At 34.4% G+C, this 24,554-nt stretch overlaps 1 protein-coding gene across 2 annotated transcripts in view; it reads left to right on the forward strand.

Moving 5' to 3' along the window:
• Positions 1-15,667, forward strand: part of LOC127848486 (alpha-1,3-mannosyl-glycoprotein 2-beta-N-acetylglucosaminyltransferase-like) — a 56,556-nt gene extending 40,889 nt beyond the window's left edge. For both annotated transcript variants that reach the window (XM_052380976.1, XM_052380977.1), the window contains exons 8-13: positions 1,796-1,930; positions 4,584-4,674; positions 4,995-5,099; positions 6,280-6,370; positions 8,524-8,694; positions 11,257-15,667. In XM_052380976.1, the coding sequence (XP_052236936.1) occupies positions 1,796-1,930; positions 4,584-4,674; positions 4,995-5,099; positions 6,280-6,370; positions 8,524-8,694; positions 11,257-11,370 (707 nt within the window). In that variant the 3' untranslated portion in view covers positions 11,371-15,667. The remainder of the gene's footprint in view (positions 1-1,795; positions 1,931-4,583; positions 4,675-4,994; positions 5,100-6,279; positions 6,371-8,523; positions 8,695-11,256) is intronic.
• The last annotated feature ends 8,887 nt before the right edge of the window (positions 15,668-24,554 follow it).

Consider the following 24,554-nt stretch of genomic DNA (forward strand, 5'->3'; position numbering starts at 1 on the left):
TCGGTCTTTCATGACCCCAATCGGTCTAGGACCGATAAAACCGAAAAAAATATGATCCCTGAACCCTAGTACAGTAGGGTATAATATTGTGGGAAAACAATAACATTTTAATAAAAATGGCTTCTTTGTTTTTCATTCTCTTCTTCAAATTTATTTGATTTCAATGCTCTGTACGTACCTGAAAAAGATAGAAAATATTATGTTAACTTTATAATGTTTGTCCATCTTATTCAGAACGTAAATATAACACTATTATTAACATAGTTACAGTTTAAACACCGGGAAACAGAATGATACGAATTACCACAACTGGGTAACTGACAGGGAAAAAATGTCTTGGCATGGCTGTAGTTGTGCATAACGCGCATCAAGTTTTTAAAATGAAATTTTGGGGTAAAAAAGTGCGCCTTATACACAACTTTTTACGGTAAATTACAGTTGTATATGTTTGCATTGCATTTTAAGTAATTTTAAATGCTTAATTTATTTGACAGAAAGTTACTACAAGGTTGTACTTTGACCAATGAGTTCAAAGATGAGCATGTGATGTACCGATACTCGCTAGTATGAACCTGTAATTAAAGCAAAAAAAAAAGCAAACTATGAATTCTTTGTTTGTTCATTTCCGATAGTTGTTGTCTAACACCTTCCATTGTTCGTAAAACTTGCAATAGGATGCATCACACTTTGAAGCGTTTAGTATTTGTCACAGTAATTTCACTGAGAAGGGGTAGTACCATTGCGGTAGATAATTGGACTGTTTATTGGCACTATCCCTGGTAATTGTCATAATGCTTATGCTATCGGTCGAAATCATTGTTTAATACCGGTTTACAAGGTTATTTACCAAATAAGGCAAATGTGATGGTCCGTTGCCCTCAGGCATGCACCAGCCATGTTTTATGATGTTAATCTGATTGTAAAAACCCATGATCGAAGTGTCATTAGATATCAAAAACAGGCCCGAAATTTGGTAAAATAGTGCTTGAAAATATACTGTCCGAAATCTTAGAAACATTAATTATGGACGAAACTTCGTTGTCCGAAAATTAATAGTCCTGAAAAATAATTATTTTTGCTAAAAAAAGAGGTGTCAGAAAACTTAGAGTGTCCGAAAACATAGAGTAATTACGGTATCTAAGGGCTTAAGGGATAGTAAAACTGTGTTGCTACTTTAGTTTCAATTTTTGCTTCACTTGAAATTTATTTGCAACTGCTGTGCTAATAAAGTTGATTGAATGGCATTTCAAAATCTTATTTTGAACACCTTCTCTTTTGAATGGGAAGGAAGTTAAACTTTCAAACACTTAAACAAACTGATTTCCCATGTTTTCAACAGAAGGTTTGGGTTTGTTGAGCATTTGAAGATATGTTTTCCAGTAAATTATTTTGTATTGATCACCCTTGCGTTAAGACCAAGTTTGGGATAGTCCAGCTCACTGTTTCTAAAATTAGGAGAAAATTATTCCACTGAATAACTTGACTTAGAATGGAAGTATTGCACTGAAATATTTAGTTTAGGAGGCTAATATTAACAATTAGCTTGAGATTATAGAGTTTATTAAATTGAACAAAATTAAATTTTAAAATGTAAAAATCCTGTTTTTGAGGCGTGTTCATGTTTCTTGTTTATTTATTAGCTTGATATTGACATGAAATTTATCTTCTATGAATTCTTTGAAGAGACATTCAGATATTTAAATAAGCTGTTTGGACTTTGGATTTACACAACTTAGTTCAAGAAACCTACAATTTCAAAGCATGTATTATCTTCATTGCAACCTCTGTTTTGCAGATGACTTAGACATATCACCGGATTTCTACGAGTACTTTGCGGCGACATACCGCATTCTTACTGTGGACAAGAGTCTTTGGTGTGTGTCTGCGTGGAACGACAACGGGAAACGTGACATGGTCAAGGATGACCCAGGTGAGGATTGTATACTGGTGTCAATCTGGTTTGTTAGTTGTATTGTTGTATATGATATGATTGCTTATTGCATTTTGTCATCTTATGAGCCTCCTTTTATGAAAATGTGGCTTTATGCATTTAGGTAAATGTCCCAGATTAGCCTTTGCAGGGCTCAACATCAACCTTAAAACTAACTTGCCCTTCCGGGCAAGTGCTTTGAAAATCTACTTGCCCTGAACGTAAAGCTACTTGCCCAAACATGAAATATCAAATTAACTGTAAACCTCATATTTTTAAATAAAGATCAAAATGGTACACAACAAAACCTTTTTTATTTTTGCACATTAAACAAAATGATTACAGCAATTGAAGTCAAAATTAAATGCTCTTTGTTCTTTTTTTGCACTTGCCCAGGCGGACAACCATGCTTTTTCCGCTCTATTTTGGGAAAACGCCACACTGGAATTTTGGGAATTTCGCATCGTGAAAACCCCCATTTTGGGAAAAAAATTAATCGCAAAATTGACTCAATTTGGAAAAATAATCGCATGTAAATAGTGTTTCTTATATTTCAAAGAAGCCGTTAACTGGTAAATAAGGACTATTTTGATAACTTATTTTATTAAAATTTTACAAAATATTATGAACATGTGTGATAAGTGCAGGTTTTTTAATCTGAATTTGTGGAAAAGGCCTGGCCTTTTTTGAGGTGAAAAAAATCGCGCAAAGCGCCAGATTTTGAGGAAAATAAGGAAAGTCTTAAATAATCATTAACATATTTTACAGTTTTTAAAACAAATTCAAGGCAACAGATAATTTTATTATGCAATACTTTCTATTTTCTACACTAGATCAGGTGAAATTATATATTTTAAGTTAAAAAAAAAAAAATACATTTTTTTTTATTTTTATTTTTGGAATTGGGATTATTTTTTTTCAATTGGAAAAAAACAACCAGATTTGCATTGGGAATGGGATCGAATTTCGGACCCGTGGCATAGGGCGGAAAAAGCCTAACAACTATATTATAAAATAACTTGCCCAGACCCAACTTTTACTTGCCAGGGGCAATAGGACAACCGTTAATGTTGAGCCCTGCTGTGCAATCCGTACAGGCTTCTGAGGGACAACACTTCCTGCCTTAACTGGAATTTTGCTAAGAAGGGACTTATTTTTGACAAAAATGCCATAAAAGCAGAAAGTGTCTTTTCTGATTACTGTAAGTTTTGGGACAGTCTAAATTTTAGGACACCTCCTTTTTAGCCAAAATAATAATTTTCGTGACTCTAAATTTTCAGACATACCGTTTTTTTTCCATGAGTAATGACTTGAAAATTTCTAACAGTATTATTACAGCGCTTTTCTACCAGATTTCTTCCCTGTTTTTACTTATCTGGTGTCCCTTTGATCATAGGTTTTTACAATCAAAATGGTTTCATACAACAGCATTTGAAATTATATTGTATTAAGGAAGCAGTTTTTTAAATGTTTTTACTTTTTAAAATACCATTTCAAGTAAGAGATTGCAATGATTTGTATTTGTTTTTATTTCAAAGCAGAGAAAGAAGAGTACAACACAGTACATCTATTGCATGTTGATTTATTGTTTTTATTTCAATAAAATACAAACTTAACATACTTGTCTCTAATTTAAGGACATCTGTATTTTTAAATATTTTTATGCCCCCCTTCGAAGAAGAGGGGGTATATTGCTTTGCTCATGTCGGTCTGTCGGTCTGTCGGCCGGTCCGTCCACCAGGTGGTTGTCAGACGATAACTCAAGAACGCTTAGGCCTAGGATCATGAAACTTCATAGGTACATTGATCATGACTCACAGATGACCCCTATTGATTTTGAGGTCACTAGGTCAAAGGTCAAGGTCACTGTGACCCGAAATAGTAAAATGGTTTCCGGATGATAATTCAAGAACGCTTATGCCTAGGATCATGAAACTTCATAGGTAGATTGATCATGACTAGCAGATGACCCCTATTGATTTTCAGGTCACTAGGTCAAAGGTCAAGGTCACGGTGACCCGAAATAGTAAAATGGTTTCCGGATAATAATTCAAGAACCCTTATGCCTAGGATCATGAAACTTGATAGGTACATTGATCATGACTGGCAGATGACCCCTATTGATTTTCAGGTCACTAGGTCAAAGGTCAAGGTCACAGTGACAAAAAACATATTTACAAAATGGCTGTCACTACAACTTAGAGCCCATATGGGGGGCATGCATGTTTTACAAACAAAATTATTGTTAAGTCTCCGAAAACTAAGAGTAATAACTGTAGCTTGTGCGACTGCACAGGCTAATCTGGGACAACAATTTTACCCTAATGCCTTAAGCCCTGTTTACCCAGAGTGAAAATGCTCAGTCTGTCTGTCTGTCATGAAAATGTTCAGGACTTTAACTCTTGTTCATTGAAGAAGATTAGAAGTCAAAATGCAGCATCGATTGTCAAGGCTGTATGTATGTGTCCACGTCGTATACGGGGGTATTAATCACTTTAAGTGATAGCTCTAGTTAATACATTCATGAGCAAGTCTATATTAAGAACAATAATTTCTCCAGCCCCCGAATAGATGTTGGGGGCCTTTTGTTTACTACACTCTGTTCATCTCCATTACCATACCAACCTGTCAGTGATTCCCTTCTGCATTTCAGAGCTTCTCCACAGGACTGACTTTTTCCCAGGTCTCGGATGGATGCTGGACAGAAGCCTGTGGTTGGAATTAGGTCCAAAATGGCCGGAAACGTGAGCACATAACACAATTATTATATTTCCTCCTATCCTTACAATTATTCGCAAATGTTCCCTTGTTCTTTTACAAGATTGCTAATTTATTATCTCTTACATGTCTTTAAATATCCTTTTCCAAGTGGTATATGAATTTATATGATTATTGTTCTCTCATGTTCTCTTAACATTTTTATCTTTAAAAAAGTCTTTTTTTGCGTGTGTGTTCTCTAAGCATTTCCTAGCGTTTCTTTTACAAAATAACATCTCTCTCATGTTCTTTTATCATTTTTCAATGTTTCAATGTTCTGTTAACAGTTTTCCAAGTTCTTTTACAGTTTCTGGGATGACTGGATGAGGCACCCCGACCAGCGCAAGAACCGGTCCTGTATACGTCCAGAACTGAGTAGGACCAGTACTTTTGGAAAGATAGGTGTTAGCAAGTAAGTTCTATTGTGTGTGTTGGATCTATATAAACATAAAAGATGGGTGTTGTATAAACATAAAGTTTATCTTAAAATGACTAGAACCAGATGAGTGGGCGATATAGGCATATTGGTGAGTCAGGCGTTTTTCTCCCAATGAGATTATATTTAAGAATTGAATAGCATAATTCAGCATTTCATTGGTGTATGAACTGTCGGAAAAATTACGCCTAATTTGGTGTATTTTTCGCGACAGTTTATACACCGATGAAATGTAGAAAAATGCTATTCAATTCTTAAAATTACAACACAAAATGATCTTAAAGCTGAAAGTCAATCATGGTAAGGGTCATAAAAGTCCTTTTTAATCTAGCTTATGAATCTATATTCAGTTTCGGTTTCATCTCCGTCAAATGGGTATATCGTTGAAGTTTGCGCAAAAAAATATAACGTCATTTCGCTATTGACCAATAAAAAACGCCATTAAGTTTCGCGCAAAACATAACGTCATTTTGGCAACTTGTTTATGACAAAAAAGTAGCGCCATGAATATTAAGTTTAAACTTGCATTCGAAGTGGGTTCATCGGTAAATGAAAAACCGGTCACGTGAACAAATTATCCAATCAGAATGCAGAATTCATATGAAAGTGACAGAAGTTGTAATTATTCAATCTTATATTGATAACTATTCTATTTCTATTGACAAAGAATATTAACATTTTACTACACAATTCAAAGCTGTAGTTGCAGCTCTTTTTTTCATTTGATGAGTTAGTGGTAAGGAATTCTTAATGAAGTTTTAATATTTAATGAACAGTTTAACCGTAGAAAATATAGTGTTGAAAGTTTCAAACATGCAAAAGTATCGAGCATAACATATTACCATGTAATATTTATGATGTATCCAAACACAATTATTTTTTTGTCAGGGCTTGGTTTGAATACTCTGCATAAGAACATGTACACCTTTTATTTTATATGCATAAATATATTTGGTCAATAAACAATGATCAATAATACATTTTTTGTGGAATAAACAATTGTATTGATTTTAACATGTTTAACTGAACAGTGTCCTTAGTTACAAACATATTAAGGATTTAGGTGTGAAACTATCTCTTAGAGTAGATTCAACAACATTGAGTCTCAACAAATTTGGTGCCATCAGAGATTTGATTTTAATTTCGTGCTTTTCAGAGGCCTGTTTTTTGACAAGCATCTGAAGTTCATCCAGCTGAACGACAAACTTGTGCCTTTCACAAAACGAGACTTGAGTTACTTGGTCAAGGTGAGTTACAGCAATTAAAAAATTAGTTAAAAAAAGTTAGGTCAGAATAAAGAATAGTATTTAAGTATGTTGTAAGTTCACATATAATTATTCTCTTTAAACCTTGCAATATATATTCACAATGAAGTTTTTGCACACTTTATTGCAAAATCAAAAAGGTGAGCCTTGGCTTATCCTGTTCAAACAGACTAAAGAATATTTTAGAAGTCTGGTCCTGTAAGTATGTCTACAGTATAATTAATTATGTTTTTGATATCCGTATTCACAAAGCTATATAGAGAAACACAAGTTAAGAAAACTCATTAAATTAATAGAATTCCTTAAAGGGACTGGCTATTTTATGTTTATGTCTTGATAAATTTTTATCAAAACCTATCTTAACCAAATCCTGAGAAAACCGAATCCCTGTCTTAAGGGAAAGGCATTGATCGTCCCAATCTTAAACCCCTGCTGAAGCCGATGGGATCTAGTTTTCTGCCTTGTCAGTCCGTCTGTCCCTTTGTCACAAACTTTTCAGGGCTATATCTTATAAACTATATAAGATTTAAGCATGAAACTTTATAGATGTATAGATATCAATGAGGAGAAGTGCCTTGCACAAAAACCATAACCCTACGTTTTCTTAAATAAGAGTTCTTGTCCTTTGTTGTTTTTGTATAATGTAACTTTTCAGGGCTATGTCTCGTATACTTAAATTTCAACATGAATGTACACAAATGCATAGATATCAATGCCTAGATATGCAATTTATTAAAACAGTAACCCTACACTTTGTAATTATGCCCCCCTTCGAAGAAGAGGGGGTATATTGCTTTGCTCATGTCGGTCAGTCTGTCGGTCGGTTTGTCGGTCCGTCCATCAGGTGGTTGTCAGATGATAACTCAAAAACGCTTGGGCCTAGGATCATGAAACTTCATAGGTACATTGATCATGACTCGCAGATGACCCCTATTGATTTTTGAGGTCACTAAGTCAAAGGTCAAGGTCACGGTGACCGAAATAGTAAAATGGTTTCCGGATGATAACTCAAGAACGCATACACCTAGGATCATGAAACTTCATGGGTAGATTGATCATGACTCGCAGATGACCCCTATTGATTTTGAGGTCACTAGGTCAAAGGTCAAGGTCAAGGTGACCCGAAATAGTAAAATGGTTTCCGGATGATAACTCAAGAACGCATACGCCTAGGATCATGAAACTTCATGGGTAGATTGATCGTGACTCGCAGATGACCCCTATTGATTTTGAGGTCACTAGGTCAAAGGTCGGGGTCATGGTGACCCGAAATAGTAAAATGGTTTTCGGATGATAACTCAAAAACGAATATGCCTAGGATTATGAAACGTCATAGGTAGATTGATCATGATTCGCAGATGACCCCTATTGATTTTGAGGTCTTAAGGTCAAAGGTCAAGGTCACGGTGACCCGAAAAAGTAAAATGATTTTTGGATTATAACTCAAGAACGCTTTTGCCTAGGATCATGACACTTCATAGGTACATTGATCGTGACTCGCAGATGACCCCTATTGATTTTCAGGTCACTAGGTCAAAGGTCAAGGTCACAGTGACAAAAAACGTATTCACACAATGGCTGCCACTACAACGGACAGCCCATATGGGGGGCATGCATGTTTTACAAACAGCCCTTGTTTAAAACAGTAAACCTTCACTTTATTATTGTACAGTTACTGCCCTGTTTATCCATCCACATGTCAGTCTTCTTTTTTGCACAATCCATCAAATAACCATTTCGTTAAGTTCTGCACCCATCAATGACCAAAATTTATTCGGAATGGGGGATATCAATTCAACGAAATTGCTTGTTTGCTTTTGATTTTATATATAAAAAAAACCTTAATATACTAAACCCTGACCCATATTCACTAACGTATTGATATCTGTTGGGAACCAGTATATTCCAACCCATGGCATTCTACTGTACCTCTTTGACTGAATCTGCTGGCATATTAACACCTTGTAAAAAAGAATGACCCTGCAAAAAACCTTGAATTATACTTAATTGCATTTATGGAATGCTTAAGTTTTGTAGTGTTATTTTACATGAGATTTATAAATATGTGTTTGTTTATTTTCAGGATAATTATGACTTAAGTTTCCCTGATTATACATTTGTGCATTTATCTTCAGGAAAATTATGACCCTAAATTCCGGGAGTATATTTACGGGCTTCCAGAAGTCTCTGTCAGCGACGTGAACACTGGAAGCCGGAAACAATTACCAGATGTCAGAATACAGTATTCCACAAAGCAGCAGTTTAAAGATATAGCAAAGCAGCTGGGCATTATGGATGACTTTAAGGTACTAAGAATTCTGATTATAGCTCCATTACTTCACATACAGCTCTGAACTTTCATGGATCTCTTTTACAATAAAGTCTGTTGGTGAACCTTGGTAGGAGGGTAGGGTATTTAAAAAAATCACATCCATTATCTAAAAAAGCAAGAGGGCAATGATGGCTCTAAAATGCTCACCTGAGTTTTTGTTGAAGATTTGACCTCATGATCTAGTGTTTGACCCATTTGACCAAGATATAAACATGGCCTGGATATTGACAAGATAAAAATTCTGTAAAAAGTTTCATCAAGATTGAGTCATAAATATGGCTTCTTGAGTGGTTACATTTTTTTACATTTGACCTGATTCACCATGCACTAAGATTCAAACTTGACCTTTATGTCAACATAAACATTCTTATCTAGTTTCATCAAGATTTAATCATATATGTGGCTTCTAGTATTAATATTGTTCTAAGATTAGAGCTGATGACAAAGGTTTTGGAGACAAGTGTCCCTGATTTGAACTTGGCCTGTGTATTTTCCAGATAAACGTTCTGACCATGTTTCATTAACCCTTTCAGTGCTGGAACCGAATTTTGAAGGCCTTTGCAAACAGTTTGGATCCAGATGAGACGCCACAGAACGTGGCGTCTCATCAGGATCCAAACTGTTTGCTATTCTGATAGTATTCTTTGAAAAAAATCTTAGAAAATGCTGATTTTAGAAATTCAGCAGACGACATTTTAGCAGACTACAAATTTCCCAGCATGCAAAGGGTTAAGATCTAGTAATAAATGTGGCCTTTGGAATGGTTATGATTTTTTCTCAGATTTGATTTGGTGACATAGATTTTGGACGTTCATGACCCAGATTTGAGTTTGACTTAGGTAACGTATGACAAATATTCTGACCCAGATACATGAAGATTATAAATGTGGAGAAGTAACAAGGTTTTTCAAAGATTTAACTTGGTTATCTAGTTTTTTGATACATTCAAACTTAACCTTGATATGGTCAAGATCCACATTCTTACCAGGTTTTCATCAAGATTGAGTCATAATGCCTACAGAGAGATAAAAAGGTATTTAACCCAGCTGATCATTTAGTGCTGATGGGAAGCTTTTATGATACCGTGTAACCAAGCAGCGTTTGCATGTTTACGCAAACTTCTCCTAAATCCCTTGACAGATTTTAATGAAACCTGATTCTTGGGTAACTGATTTTTCAAATTTGATCAAATCGTTCTGGTCCATTACACATGTAAGTCACTAGAGCTAAAATAAGTTATTTAAAATCTTCTAAAACCACACCGGTCAGTTTTTAATATATTAAATATAATATATTTGGTGTGGAACGTCGACTAGATCTCTTGTTCAAATCATGCCCCTTAGGTCGAAAAAAGCCACATCACAGGGGTCAGGTGATCTATGTAGACCTTCGTAGCATAAAACTTACAAAATCTTCTTTTAAAAATAACAAGTCACTTGGGTGTAATATTAAGCATAAAACATCATATGGGGTTCCTTTACCAAGTTTTTTAAAATCATTATCCTGGGGTCTTAAATGGCCCTTTTTTAGGGATATCTTGTTTCCCAAGGCATTTTCGAGGTTTGGTATTTGACAAGTAACATTATTGTGTGGTTCTCTACTAAATTTGTTCAAATCATGCCCCTTGGGCCAAAACTTGCATCTCTTTGGGTGTGGGGGTTCTTGTTTCTCTTATTTGCTCATAGGAACAAATATATTTCTGAAACTGCATGGTCCAGAGTTTTGATCAAATCTGTGTATATTTAATCTAAAATAGTTATTAGAACAATCATTTGTTATTTGTTGGTATTTAATGAATAGCATGCTGAAAAACATTTATAATACATGGCATCTTATACTTATATGGTGTGCTGTGTACTTATATCACTCCGGTTTGTTTTGTCTAGCAGTTTTCCACTCAATGTTGCGCCTCTTGTGCGATTTGACATTACACAACCAAGTTGGCTGATAAAATTATCAGTTGGCTGATAAAATTATCAGTACAAAAGCATGATATTTTTACTACTTTAAATGAAGTTTTAGAGCAGATATAACTGAGTCACTCTGTTTGTCTGTCTTACTCTATAAACTCTATAAAATAATTAAGTTTGTGGAGTGACTTTATTCCACAATTCTAAAGCAATTAAATTCATGATCTTTATTTGTCCTCACAATGAAATGTAGATGTAAAAGTTTTCTTGCTTAGTGATCCACTTATTCCCGAGTTATTAGCCCTTGAACATATCTGATAAAGTGAGGCGCATTCTGAGAAAACTGGGCATAATGCATGTGCGTTAAGTGTTGACCCAGAATAGCTAATCAGGGACAACACTTTCTGCCTAAATTGGATTTTTGCTATGAAGAGACTTCATTTAAACGAAAAATGTCATAAAAGCAGAAAGTGTTGTCCCTGATTAGCCTGTGCGGATTGCATAGGCTAATCTGGGACGACACTTTACGCTCATGCATTATGCCCAGTTTTCTCAGAACACAACTCAAATGATAAGTTTTGAGTAATGTTTGTGACAAAGCTGAATTTTTTATTCTATTTTTTCAGGCTGGGGTAGAAAGGACTGCCTATATGGGTGTGGTCAGTTTCACCTACAAAGGTCAAAGGGTAAACGTGGCTCCGCCGTCTGATTGGAAAGGTTACGATCCCAGCTGGGGTTAACAAAGGGAGACAACTGTAGATAATACTTTAAATTAAATAAAAGGGAGCAACTGTGTGATGGATTACTAAGGAAAACAGCAATTGACTGTAGATAGTTTTAACAAGGGGATGCCACTGTGGAGGGAACTATGCGGGAAGGCTATTAACGGAGGATAAATTAATAAACAGAAGAAACGGTGTGATTACATTAAAATGTTTAAGAGTGTTAATGAGAAAAAACTATATTGAGACCTAGATGGGATGAAAGATATTGTTATTTGTATTTAAGCAGCTGTGAAAGGGTGTTAAGTGAACAAGTGATCCAAATCTTGGGTGGTCTTTACAAATAAGGGCTATTGTGTTATGTTATTTTGTGAAGCAAGAGAAGATAAATTTTTGTAACTTAAGAAATACTGATGAAGCTTATTAAGAAAAAAAAACATCAATAAGTTATTATAATTTCCAAACTTATGATGAAATGACTTGTAAAATAAAATATTAATTCAGCTAGTCTTGCAAAAGGGAGCTTTAAAGGTTTTTTCATCTTTGTTGGTGAGAGAAATAATTATTGGTGTATTTGTTTTTGATTGGAAGCAACTCTGGGATTAGTAGATTAATGCTAAAAACAATTGTGCAATAGAATATTTCAGGAAAGGAAGATTGCTATTGGATTATACATCTAGCTAGGTGTTGGCAAAAATAATTTGAAAGAAGTCAAAAAAGGGACATTATCAACCACTGGAGGCAGCAAAGGGTACGAATTCTGGAACAGTGTATAGCGATGAAAATTGAGATAAAGTTAAAATAATTCTTTATCTTTAATTCCTATAGCTGTAGTAAAATAGGATCGCATATCAGGAACTTATCTAACTGTATATAGTTTGTACTCGGATATAAGCTTATCATTTGAGCCAATGCTCAATAAATGTTCACAAAGGGAGCTTATTTGCCAAGTTTTGTTGATAATTGGACACAACTAGATAACTTTTGTACCAGACGTTCTGATTGGACAATTTGGAGTAAATTGTCATCCCTAATTAGCCTGTACTAATTGCACACTTTCCACCTAGACAGGATTATGCATTAGAAAAGACATGAAACCAAAAATTCCATGACATCGGAAAGTGTTGTCCCTTTGCAAACTTCACAAGCTAATCTTGGACTACACTTTAGGAACAGGAGGTTTACTTAGCTCTTCTGGTTCACTGATGTTTAAGGTCTGGTCAAATTAACTAACTGAAAAATTAATACTTATTTCCTTTCAGGGTTAACATAAAATATGTACCAAATACGATATGGGGATTCTCACTAACAACTGAAAATAACTGAGATATTGGAGTTATGAATGTCATAAGGGTTTGTTCAAGCTATACAGCAGGTTCTGTAATACATCCCATATTTTAAATACACATGGAATTGAAGATTTACACAAAAATCCTGGCTTTTTCTTTCAAGACAGCAGCTATTTGTTGAGAAAATTGATGATAAAAATAACAAAAAGCATGATTACTCATCCTGAAGGGAGATAATTTTTAAAGTTATTAAAAAAGGGACCTTTTTTATTCTCCCACAGAGTGAGAAACATTGAGCATTGCACTTATCCATCCGTACGTATTACTGTAAGTCATTCACTGTTGAATGACCTTTATGTGTAGATGATAGCATTTTTTTTCCCTTCAATATATTTTATTTTCCTCGTCAATAGGTGTGTGTGGGTTAAGTAACTCGCAGTCTGTTCAGATTTTATGCTGTTTGCTGCTCATCAGTAACTAAGGGTTGGAAATGAAGCCTTTTAAATTTGAATCTAGTAAAAAAGGTATTGAATTAAATGTAACTTTCTAAGGGACTACAAATGTGTTAAAATACGTATCTAAGTGGTAAAGAGTTTGTGTATATGGTGGCATAGAAAGGATTATTGGGTACTTCAAGTTTTGGCAGAATTATTGCCTCTTTTCTGTTTTTGCTGTACAGAATATTTAGTTTCAAACTTGTTAGTGATACACTCCTTTTACTGCTTGGCGGATTTTGGTCATTCTTTCATATCTAAATGTGAAGATGACAATTAGGGAAGAAATGTAGTCGGCTTGCAGTTTTGGCCCTTTGTTTTTTCTGCCTGATGTAGAATATATAGTGACTTTGTCTGTGTCCAAACATGCATTGTGGGGGCATCTGTGTCTGTGAAAAATTTGGAGTTGTTTTAGCAAAGAAAGATAACTCTTAAAATTGTGAATAATCGATCATGCTTTTTTAACGAAGGGCGATAACTCTAAGTATTGTGATGTATCATTTTCAGAAAGTGAAAAGCTTTTGTGCTCAAGTGTTGATAACTGATTCTGTATTCAATATAAGCCGTATGAGTTGTGCTTGTTCATCTGTATTATAATGGGCACATGCAGTAGCTTTGCTTATTGTTGTGGACATACATTCTGAAATGTTTTGAAGTAAAATCTTCAGATGTCGGCAACGAAAACTTTGTTTATTCAATATGTTCTATAACATATTATTTTTAGCTCGGCATTTTCGGCGAAAACCCGAGGTATTGTCATAGCCAGCTGTCCGACGTCCGCGTCGTGCTAAAACCTTAACATTTTGTTAAGGTTTTGAACATTGGCTCTAAAATCTAATTGCTTCCACCTACAACATTGAAACTTCATATGGAGATACACCTTGATGAGTTCTACATGCCACACCCATTTTTGGGTCACAAGGTCTAAGGTCAAGGTCACTGTGACCTCTAAAAAAAAATTGACAAGCTTTTATCTATTCAAAACAGATCCGGCACACAGCCGAGCGTGGCACCCGTTATGCTGTGCTCTTGTTTACATTTGAACTGATGATTAACACATATATGATAATGCAATTTATGGTTATTTAAAAGCAATAACATTTTAAAACGTTTAAGTGGAAAAAAATACTTTAAAATAAACATTTACACAAGGGATCTATTTGTATTTTTTTTTTCGAATTATAACTATTATTGCGGAAGTTATTGGTTACATAAATGTTGACAACTAGAATTTGTTTTTGTTTTTTACAGAATACCACAGTAGAATAGTAGAATTTCAGTTTAACTGTTGTGTATAATCACTAATGGTTTTGTGCCATTTTTTACACAATTGTAAGATTGTAATTTTTATGCTCAAACAAATGTTGAAGTTTGTTATTATTTGATTGTACTAGTTAATAATATTGGTGCCAATATGAAAGCCTTAGCATTAGCACGTATGAAATACTTTTAATGTCAGAATTGGATTGCATTTATATTAAAGATGTTCTTTCTTACATTTTCCATTTATTGGATGAATAAAAAAAACTAGTATTCAAAAACTGGACCAGGTGTTAAAACAATGAAATTTAAGAAACAGCATTTTAAAACCAGTGTTTTTATTTACTGATATTTGAAATCCCGTACAGGTCTATTATGAGCTGGTATTTCAGAAACCTTTATTTGACTGACACAGTATTGATATTTTCAAGTTCAGTTGTAATATATGATATAATTTTTCAATCTCGCCATGTGTATAATATTGAATTGTTTTGTGATATTAAACAAATATTTATATTTTTAATGTAAGTGTATAAAATGTTTTTTGTGAATGATTTGTGTGGGTGTCAAATTTCATCTCTCATTGAAGATTATGTGTTTGCAATTAATTTTGCAAATATTTTAAACATAAATTGATAACTGTGAATTGTTTATCATTTTCTGTTCTCCTTTATAATTATTATTTTACTTTTTTTATTCTACAGTTTTCAATGTATATATTTTTTGTAATATTGATTAATTTTTGTGCTATAATTTATTTAGGAATTTATTATTGATTTTTTTCTTCATTCATTTGTAAATAAAGCATAAGCTTTTGAAACTTCAATAAACTTCCTGGTCTCTTTGTTTTGGAAGTTTTGCTCATACTATTTTAAAGATCTTAGTTTTTGACAGTGTGACCTTCCATGGCTTCTCAACCTTTAGGATTCTAATTGAAATAGTTTGCCATGGCCTAATGGATATGGTGTCTGCCTGGCGATCGGGAGGTCACGGGTTCGATCCCCACCGAGGGAGCGTTCTGTGATCTAGATCTTCCCCAAAGACACCAAGTACGGGTTATAGGCCCAGGAAACGGACTTGAGAGCGTTTATATAAGCCTGAGGCTTTAGATGCAATCGAGCTAAAATAAATAGGTTTTAACTAATTGAAAACAATATAACGTTTTGTTAATTCTTTTCCATTGGTTGTTTATATACTGATTATTAAGATGTATTATTAGTGACACAGCCTCTTTTTAACCCTGTATGGTGTAATACAGAGTCAGTGAAATTATATGGGGCTCGAGAATCATTTTTTCTCCAGCATCAATGTAATGACCAGAGTTGGCCTTACTGTCCTTTATAATGTCGACTTTGTATCTTGTGTGACTTATTTTACCTTACTAGCCTTATATGAAAAGGTACTGAGCTAACATGGAAAAATACCCAATCATCATGGGACCTGGCTTAGCTAAGGAAAAAACGAGTATCCTGTACGAGATAAAATAAATAGATAGATAATTTTAAGCTCCACTGGCCAGAGGCCAGCGCGGCTTATGTCATTGTCCTGTGTCCGTCGTGCGTGCCTGCGTTAACTTTTTCTTTAAACATCTTCTCCTAAAGTACTGGTCCAATTCTGATGAAATTTCTCAGGAATGTTCCTTGGGTGAACCTCTTACAAATTTGTTCAAATTATGGCCCTGGGGTCAAATTTGACCCCGCCCCGGGGGTCACAAAATTGAAAATTTGCTTATATAAGGCCTATTTTGTGAAAACTTTCAAAATCTTTACATCCATAACCATTGGGCCTAGGGTTATCAAATTGGGTATGTAGAGACATCTAATAGTCCTCTACCAAATTTCATCAAATTATGCCCCTGAGGTAAAATTTGACCCTGCCCCGGGGGTCACAAAATTGAACAAATGCTTATATAAAGCCTATTTTGTGCAAACTTTAAAAATCTTTCTGTCCATAACTGTAGGGCTAGGGCTACCAAATTCGGTATGTAGTGACATCTAATAGTTCTCTACTTAGTTTGTTCAAATTATGCCCCTGGGGTCAAATTTGACCCTGTCCCGGGGGTCACAAAAATGAACATATGCTTAATATATATCCGCGGCCCATGAAATCTCTCCGCATTTTACACTGGTAGATTTTGCCTAAGCATTTTAAAAACTAGCGATATAATTGGATGTCGTTTCCCAATCTTCCAATTAAAATCGATTTCATAAAATGTGTTTGGTATTTCGTATGCAAATGGCGCCGTTGTGAAGCGAAAATTAAGATTATTGAAATGACAAATATCAATCGACTGACATCATATAGTTTGATAGGAATAATGAAATGTGTTTGTCAACGAAAAAGACTATGTTTTAGATGCAAGAAACACATATTTTGTTTAGAAATGTGCACAGTGAATTTGTGTCACGGAAACCAATGTTTCTGTTTGCAAATTGGGAGTTCAGTCTACTCGCGAAGTAAAACAATTTAGAAGAGGATCTTTCGAACATGGAAATAGACAAACATGATTTGATTTATATGATAGTGGATATGTGTATAATCAGATTCATATGCATATTCTGCTTTATTATGTTTGTCACGCTTCTCAGTTAATTGAAATAGCATTGAACTAAAGATGTGAAATGCAAGATATTGAAAGGTAAACAAATTATATATATTCATTTACCGTTTAATACACCATTAACACAAGAAGAACACTCAAGTATGTTTGTTTATATTTAGTCCATTAACCTTGTTTGTATATAACATTTTATAAAAAAAATTGTATTGTTTTGTTTGTTTTCACCAAATGGTTAGAATTATTCTTTTATGTTAACATTCTCAAAATTCTTGTTTTATTATAGGCCCTATTAATAAAAAAAAAAATTTGAATGACATCATTTTTTGATTTATAAACAGATTCCAAAAAATATTTGTTCACGATAAACTTAACAACAAATTCTTACATTGAAATTAAGTGATTTTAATATTCAGTAGCAAAAAAATAAAGAGAATCCAACTTAAAAAAGATGTATCTATTAAAAGTATATTCTACCAATGCCGTGAACAATCCCCTTGTTTATAACATGACTGCCTCTAAGTCTATTACTAGCAACCTATCAGAGAATAGGTCAGATACCTTATTTCAATATATGGCAATCCTAGTATTTTTCAAAAACAAACATGACAGGTAACCAATGTCAGATGGAAAAAGTAAAGGAAAGTTAGGTCAATCTAATTGTTTGTCATGATATCTCTTTAAACCTCACGCCGTATGCAAGTAGTGTTGCCATGATCGCAACATCTTGATGAATTATAATTCAATTTTTTGTCTAATAAACATTTACTTTGTTTAACAAACAACCTCTACAAAGATATCATTCCTACTGCCTTTCGGCACCTCATGAACCTGAAAAACTCGTAACTTTATGTTTCCTCAGGCAAATATCTTCTTTGTACAATAAACAATTTCTTCACCTCAAGAATGAAGTGAAGTTCAGGTGATCTACGTCATTAGGTATTTTGTAAATGTCATGAACTATATAAGTAACAGAAACTTTGAAACCTACAAACACTTTTTGGAATTTTGGAAAGATTCATGATTGAATGAAGGAACTTTCATAAATCTTGTAGAACATGCGAAGATTTGATCTTCAGCATCTAAAAATATGTGAAATAGAAAGAACGACAATATCTTTTGGAGAGATAAATGTACCTACGTTATAAGCAAAGGACCTGTGCGACAATTCCCAGACTTTTTAGCCTGTTTAGTTAACACTGTAGTAATGTTTTCCATATATAAAAAAAATGCTCACCCTTCCAACTTTAAGCGCCCAGTGGGACGAGGGATAAAGAGAAAGTCACATGCTTGAGTACATTTCAACCCATGCGCATTGCACGCTTTTTTCGCATAAAAAAACAGCCGAGCGATACAGGGCCACCATGGCCCTCCTGTTAAATATGCTTATGGAAAGTCTATAACTTTAATTTTGAAAATCCATTGACAAATCTATAAGAATGTTAATCAGTATGTTAAAATTTGTTTCTTTTGTAAAATCTACCATTTCTAACTTTTTCGGGTGGGAGGGGTTGTCTGCTTTAACTTGCTTAACCCTTTGCATGCTGGGAAACTTGTTGTATGCTAAAATGTCGTCTGCTGAATTTCTAAAATTAGCATTTTCTTCAATTTTTATTCAAAGAATACTATCAGAATAGCAAACAGTTTGGATCCTGATGAGACGCCAGGTTCTGTGGCGTCTCATCTGGATCCAAACTGTTTGCAAAGGCCTTTAAAATTCGGTTCCCGCACTGAAAGGGTTAAGTTGGTTAAACAAGTTATTTTTAATTACATACAGTAATTATGTATTAAGAAAGTAGCAAGTTTCCTATTAATGTATGTTGTATATTTTCCAGGATTGTCAGCCTTGTTTCCAAGTTATGTGTGTTCTCTGTTTTTCATGTGTTAATTAGTTTAATGGGTTAGTTGAATGGTTTCATGACAAGTTATATTTGTCATGTTTAAAGATTATTTACATACACATGAGTAGGGTGTGGTGGATTTATTAAATTATTATGAAGTGTTGAATTATTTATTTATTTAAAATATACTTATCTACAAATGTCAATTCTATTCATATTAGAGTACAGTAATATCTGATTGCCCATATTTCCTTGCACTTATTAAGCTTTATTATTAGTCCCCTACCGGTGAAACTTAATGGTTTGGGTTATGTGTGTCTGACTGTGAGTCTGTGTGTCTGTCACACTTTTCTGGATCCTGCAATAACTTTAAATTTCTTCATATTTTTTCATGAAACTTGAAACATTGACAGATGGCAATATGGAGATTAATGAATATGCCTGACATTTCATTCTGTTCCTACGTCAAAAATTCTGGTGGCTATGGCAAAAATAGACTAGAAATATTGCTGAAAATGGTGGACTTTCACCAGTAGGGGACTACTATTGCTTGGCAATAGTCTTGTTGTGTATTTTTTATACTTAATTCCATGACAGAACTTAGAGCATCTGCTTTTGTTAGTTTAACTGCATCAAAAGCCTTTGCCTATACTACATCAAAAGTCTTAGACTTCACTGCATAAAAAAACTTCGCTTGTACAGCCTCAAAAGCCTAAACCTCAACTGAATCAAAAGCTGTAGCATTCACTGCATCAACAGTTTTAGACTTCACAGCATCAACAGCTGTAGCAAAAGTTTTAAGACTTAAATGCATTAAAGCCTTGAGATTTAGAGTTTGCCACACAAAAGCCTTCTTTTTTTTATTCTTCAAGAGAAAGGGATTCTCGAAAGTTGTTTTGGGGGATAAACCAGTACCTGTACCAGTTCTTGAATCCCTTTTATCGTTACAGTAAAAACCTGATATCTTGAAGTCGTGGGGACAGACGAGAAAACTTAAAGCCAACTTTCAGCTTAACTACATGTGTAATTCTAATAGAATAAGTTTACTAACATTTGTCTGCATCATATTTGAATCTCCAGTTGAAGAGTATTAATACTACCTAAACTGTGTACTAATTCTGCTAACCAAATATTCACTTAATATTTTTAGTAATAAATATTTTAAAACAGATACACATACATAAAACCGATGTGATATTCACAATATAAATATTTATAAATCAGCTCATTTTAACGAAGCACATTTATAGGTACATGGAAGAAATATTAAACAACACCATTTATTCATATGTTAGTTTTTTTGCCCCCGGATCGAATGGGGTATATTGTTTTTGGCCTGTCTGTCTGTCCCAAAACTTTAACCTTGGTTAAAGTTTTGCGATAACTTATGAAATATTGAACATAGCAACTTGATATTTGGCATGCATGTGTATCTCATGGAGCTGCACATTTTGAGTAGTGAAAGGCCAAGGTCATCCTTCAAGGATAAAAGTTTAAAAAAAATCAAAGCGGTGCATTAGGGGGCATTGTGTTTCTGACAAACACATCTCTTGTTTAACAATGATATCAGTTTGTGTGGTGTTAATGAATTGTCTAATTGTCATCAAATTACAAATGTTTAAATGCATCCTGTTGGATTAGTTGATTTAGTCACCATTGCTTCCACAAAACCACCAGACTTAATACCAAATGACATGTTTTACTCAAATCAATTAATGATTGAGTTGATGAACTATTTTACTCAAAACAATAAGCGTCAATGACAAGTTGGCAACAGCTGTGACATCAATTATAGCATGGCACTAATCAAGCACTCCTAATCCATTAACAGCGTTTCGCAACTTGTAGCGACTTCAAGTTAAAGAAACAAAAAAGATGTGAAAATTGTGACCAGGACAGAGGAAAAACTTCAAGACATTCCAAAATTCGACCCAAGCGAATTCGAGCCAAACAACAGAAATTTATATTAATGTTAAGCAATCAAATTGCTATGCTTTAATGAACCTCCAAGCCAACCCCAAAGTCGAGCCAAGCGAGTTCCAGCTATCTAGTTTTGACTGTAGAAATCATCCTTGGGGAAAAACTTTGGACACTAGAGTTTTGTAAAGCAGAGTCTTCCTTAAAACAAGAGATGTGTTTGTTAGACTGTGCCGCTTTGATTTATTATAAAAACAAGGGCTGTTTGTAAAACATGCATGCCCCCCATATGTGCTGTCAGTTGTAGTTGCAGCCATTGTGTGAATACGTTTTTTGGCACTGTGACCTTGACCTTTGACCTAGTGACCTGAAAATCAATAGGGGTCATCTGAGAGTCATGATCAATGTACCTATGAAGTTTCATGGTCCTAGGCGTAAGCTTTCTTGAGTTATCATCCGGAAACCATTTTACTGTGACAAGTCACCGTGACCTTTGACCTAGTGACCTGAAAGTCAATAGGGGTCATCTGCGAGTCATGATCAATGAACCTATGAAATTTCATGATCCTAGGCGTAAGCGTTCTTGAGTTATCATCCAGAAACCATTTTTTTAAGTTGAGTCACCGTGACCTTGACCTTTGACCTGAAAATCAATAGGGGTCATCTGCGAGTCATGATCAATGTACCTATGAAGTTTCATGATCCTAGGCATTAGCATTCTTGAGTTATCATCCAGAAACCATTTTACTTTATTGGGTCACCGTGACCTTGACCTCTGACCTAGTGACCTGAAAATCAATAGGGGTCATCTGCGAGTCATGATCAATGTACCAATGAAGTTTCATGATCCTAGGCATAAGCATTCTTGAGTTATCATCCAGAAACCATTTTACTATTTCGGGTTACCGTGACTTTGACCTTTGACCTAGTAACCTGAAAATCAATAGGGGTCATCTGCGAGTCATGATCAATGTACCTATGAAGTTTCATGATCCTAGGCATAAGCGTTCTTGAGTTATCATCCAGAAACCATTTTACTGTTTCCAGTCACTGTGACCTTGACCTTTGACCTAGTGACCTGAAAATCAATAGAGGTCATCTGCGAGTCATGATCAATGTACCTAATAAGTTTCATGACCCTAGGCATAAGCGTTCTTGAGTTATCATCCGGAAACCATTTTACTATTTCAGGTCACCGTGACCTTGACCTTTGACCTAATGACCTGAAAATCAATAGGGGTCATCTGCGAGTCATGATCAATGTACCTATGAAGTTTCATGATCCTAGGCACAAGCGTTCTTGAGTTATCCGGAAACCATTTTACTATTTCGGGTCACCATGACCTTTGACCTAGTGACCTCAAAATCAATAGGGGTCATCTGAGAGTCATGATCAATGTACCTATGAAGTTTCATGATCCTAGGCCTAAGCGTTCTTTAGTTATCATCCGGAAACCATCTGGTGGTCATACGGACGCATGGACCGACATGTGCAAAAACAATATACCCCCTCTTCTTCGAAGGGGGGCATATAAATTATCATTTGGCAGGTTCAGATAATTTTTACAAGGGAAGTAATATTCTTAAAAGGGATATACGTAAAATATTACCTCCCTTGTAAAAATGATTTTTACCTGCCAAATGCTAAATAGAAATTATCTCCCTTTAAAGGCATAAAAAACTCCATATAAGTGGAATATGTCGTCCCTGATAATCCTGTGTGGACTGCACAGGCCTATCTCAAGCAATACTTTAAACTAGAGATGGCAAAATTATTCGAACATTCGATTGAATGGTCAGTATTCCAGTAACAAATTTGATATTCGCAATTTTTTTTCAAACGTTATTGTCTTTATATTTAATGACCTGCGAGCCGCTAACACCCGAATTCATTTGGGATTAACATGTTTGATGCGACGTTCTTCGTGTCAAACTGATAACGCGGCCCGTTTCAGCGTTGATTGCGCAATGCAATATACACACTCTAAGAAAGGCCCCAAACTGTTGTTTGTTAATGGGGTTCCAATTAACAGCTTCAATTGACTGGCGAATAATAATTAAGTTTCTGTGATCACAGAATGAACAACCATTAAAATGTGTGAATTACTCAAATTGTGCAATGCAATATACGCACTCTAAGAAAGGGCCCAAACTGTTGTTTGTCAATTAGGTGCCAATTACTAGTAATGGCTTCAATTGACTGGCGAATTATAATTTAGTTTCTGTGATCACAGTTGAACAGACATTAAAATATATGTGAATTACTCAAATTTAACATTGTTATCTTAATGCCGAGCTAAGCCTTTATTTGTCAGTAAGCATTCCGCTGAAACATGACTGGCATGTATGTGCCCCGACCCGGGATCGAACACGGGACCTCTGGATTTCAGCAAGCGCCTTATCCACTGAGCTATGGAGGCACAAATGATGTAAATTTAAAAAGTAAAATGTTGGTAGAAAACTTCAGAACAATTATTTGGATTTGTAAATACTTTACACGGTCTGTGGATAAGAAGACCGCAACGTGTAATGTGTGTAAAGTTAGTTTTCCATATGCGCTGTCTGCTACAAATCTGTGGAATCATGGCACTGCTAAGCATCCTGGTTCACTGGAAAGTGCTAGAAATAAAGTCAAACAGCATTACTTTGTATGCCTTATTGATATATTTCTTTATATAAACGTACATGCTATCATTACTTTTAAAATTTCAAATAAAAATAAAATTATATGACATGACGTTTTTCCTTCTATTTGTGCCCGATAACAGTTTCGGTCATAGCATTAGCCGACAGCGATAGAATTATTCGTTAGCAGCGTTAATAAACAGCCTCGTATTCAGCAAACGAATTTAACATACAAAACAATGGAATTTAACACAGAACAAGTTGCACTCTTTTCTGATATAATTTGCCTACATAGGTTTTTTGAAAGTTAGTTTTTACAATTAAGCTTTATTTTCTTTCTATTTCTCAACATAACAATTGTATATTCAATTGTATTTCTGTGTCAATTTATATTTAATATCCCTACTGGATATGGAACTGAGTAATAGAAGTTAAATCAATCCAACGGTTTCATGCGAATATTCAAATATTTGGTTGAATGGATTTGCGAATATTCGAATATCGATATAGGTATTCGATGCCATCCATACTTTAAACGCACCCATAAAGAAAGGTTTTCCCAGTCTTAAAACTTTTGATGATTAGAAAAAAAATATAATAAATTAAAATCCCACTTACTTTCTTTGATTTCTTTTAAGCAAATTTATAAATATTTCTCATAAATCCCATGTTTCCCCACATTTTCAGACATTTATTTGAGATTCAAATGGGCACAAATATTTCATAGTAAACAACAATTAGAAACACAATCACAATGCACAGATAAATTTTCAGCTGCATAGTTATTTATGATGGTGATATTGATGATATCTATAATGATAGTGATAATGATTAAGATGGAAGTGATAACGTCAATAACGATGAAAACAATGCCATGATGAAGATAATGATTATGATGATTTAGATGATAATGACAAATATAATATAAATAAACAATAAAATTGATAATGTTGGTGATGATGAGAATAACATTCATGATATGAATGATGCCTTTTGATGATGATGATGATACATGTATAAAAATATAATACAAGTGATAGCTGTAGCAGAAATAAAAAGTATTTAAATTTTAAAAGTAAAATTATGGAAAAATACTTTAACCACAACATTTATTGGGTAAATTGAAGCTTTCAAATGCAAGGGATATAAGCACTTTATAATAATTATATACAATTACTTCAAATGTAAATATAGTTACCAAAAATGAAAACATTGACCA

The sequence above is a fragment of the Dreissena polymorpha genome, chromosome 10, assembly GCF_020536995.1.
Source record: "Dreissena polymorpha isolate Duluth1 chromosome 10, UMN_Dpol_1.0, whole genome shotgun sequence".
Classification (NCBI taxonomy): Eukaryota; Metazoa; Mollusca; class Bivalvia; order Myida; family Dreissenidae; genus Dreissena; species Dreissena polymorpha.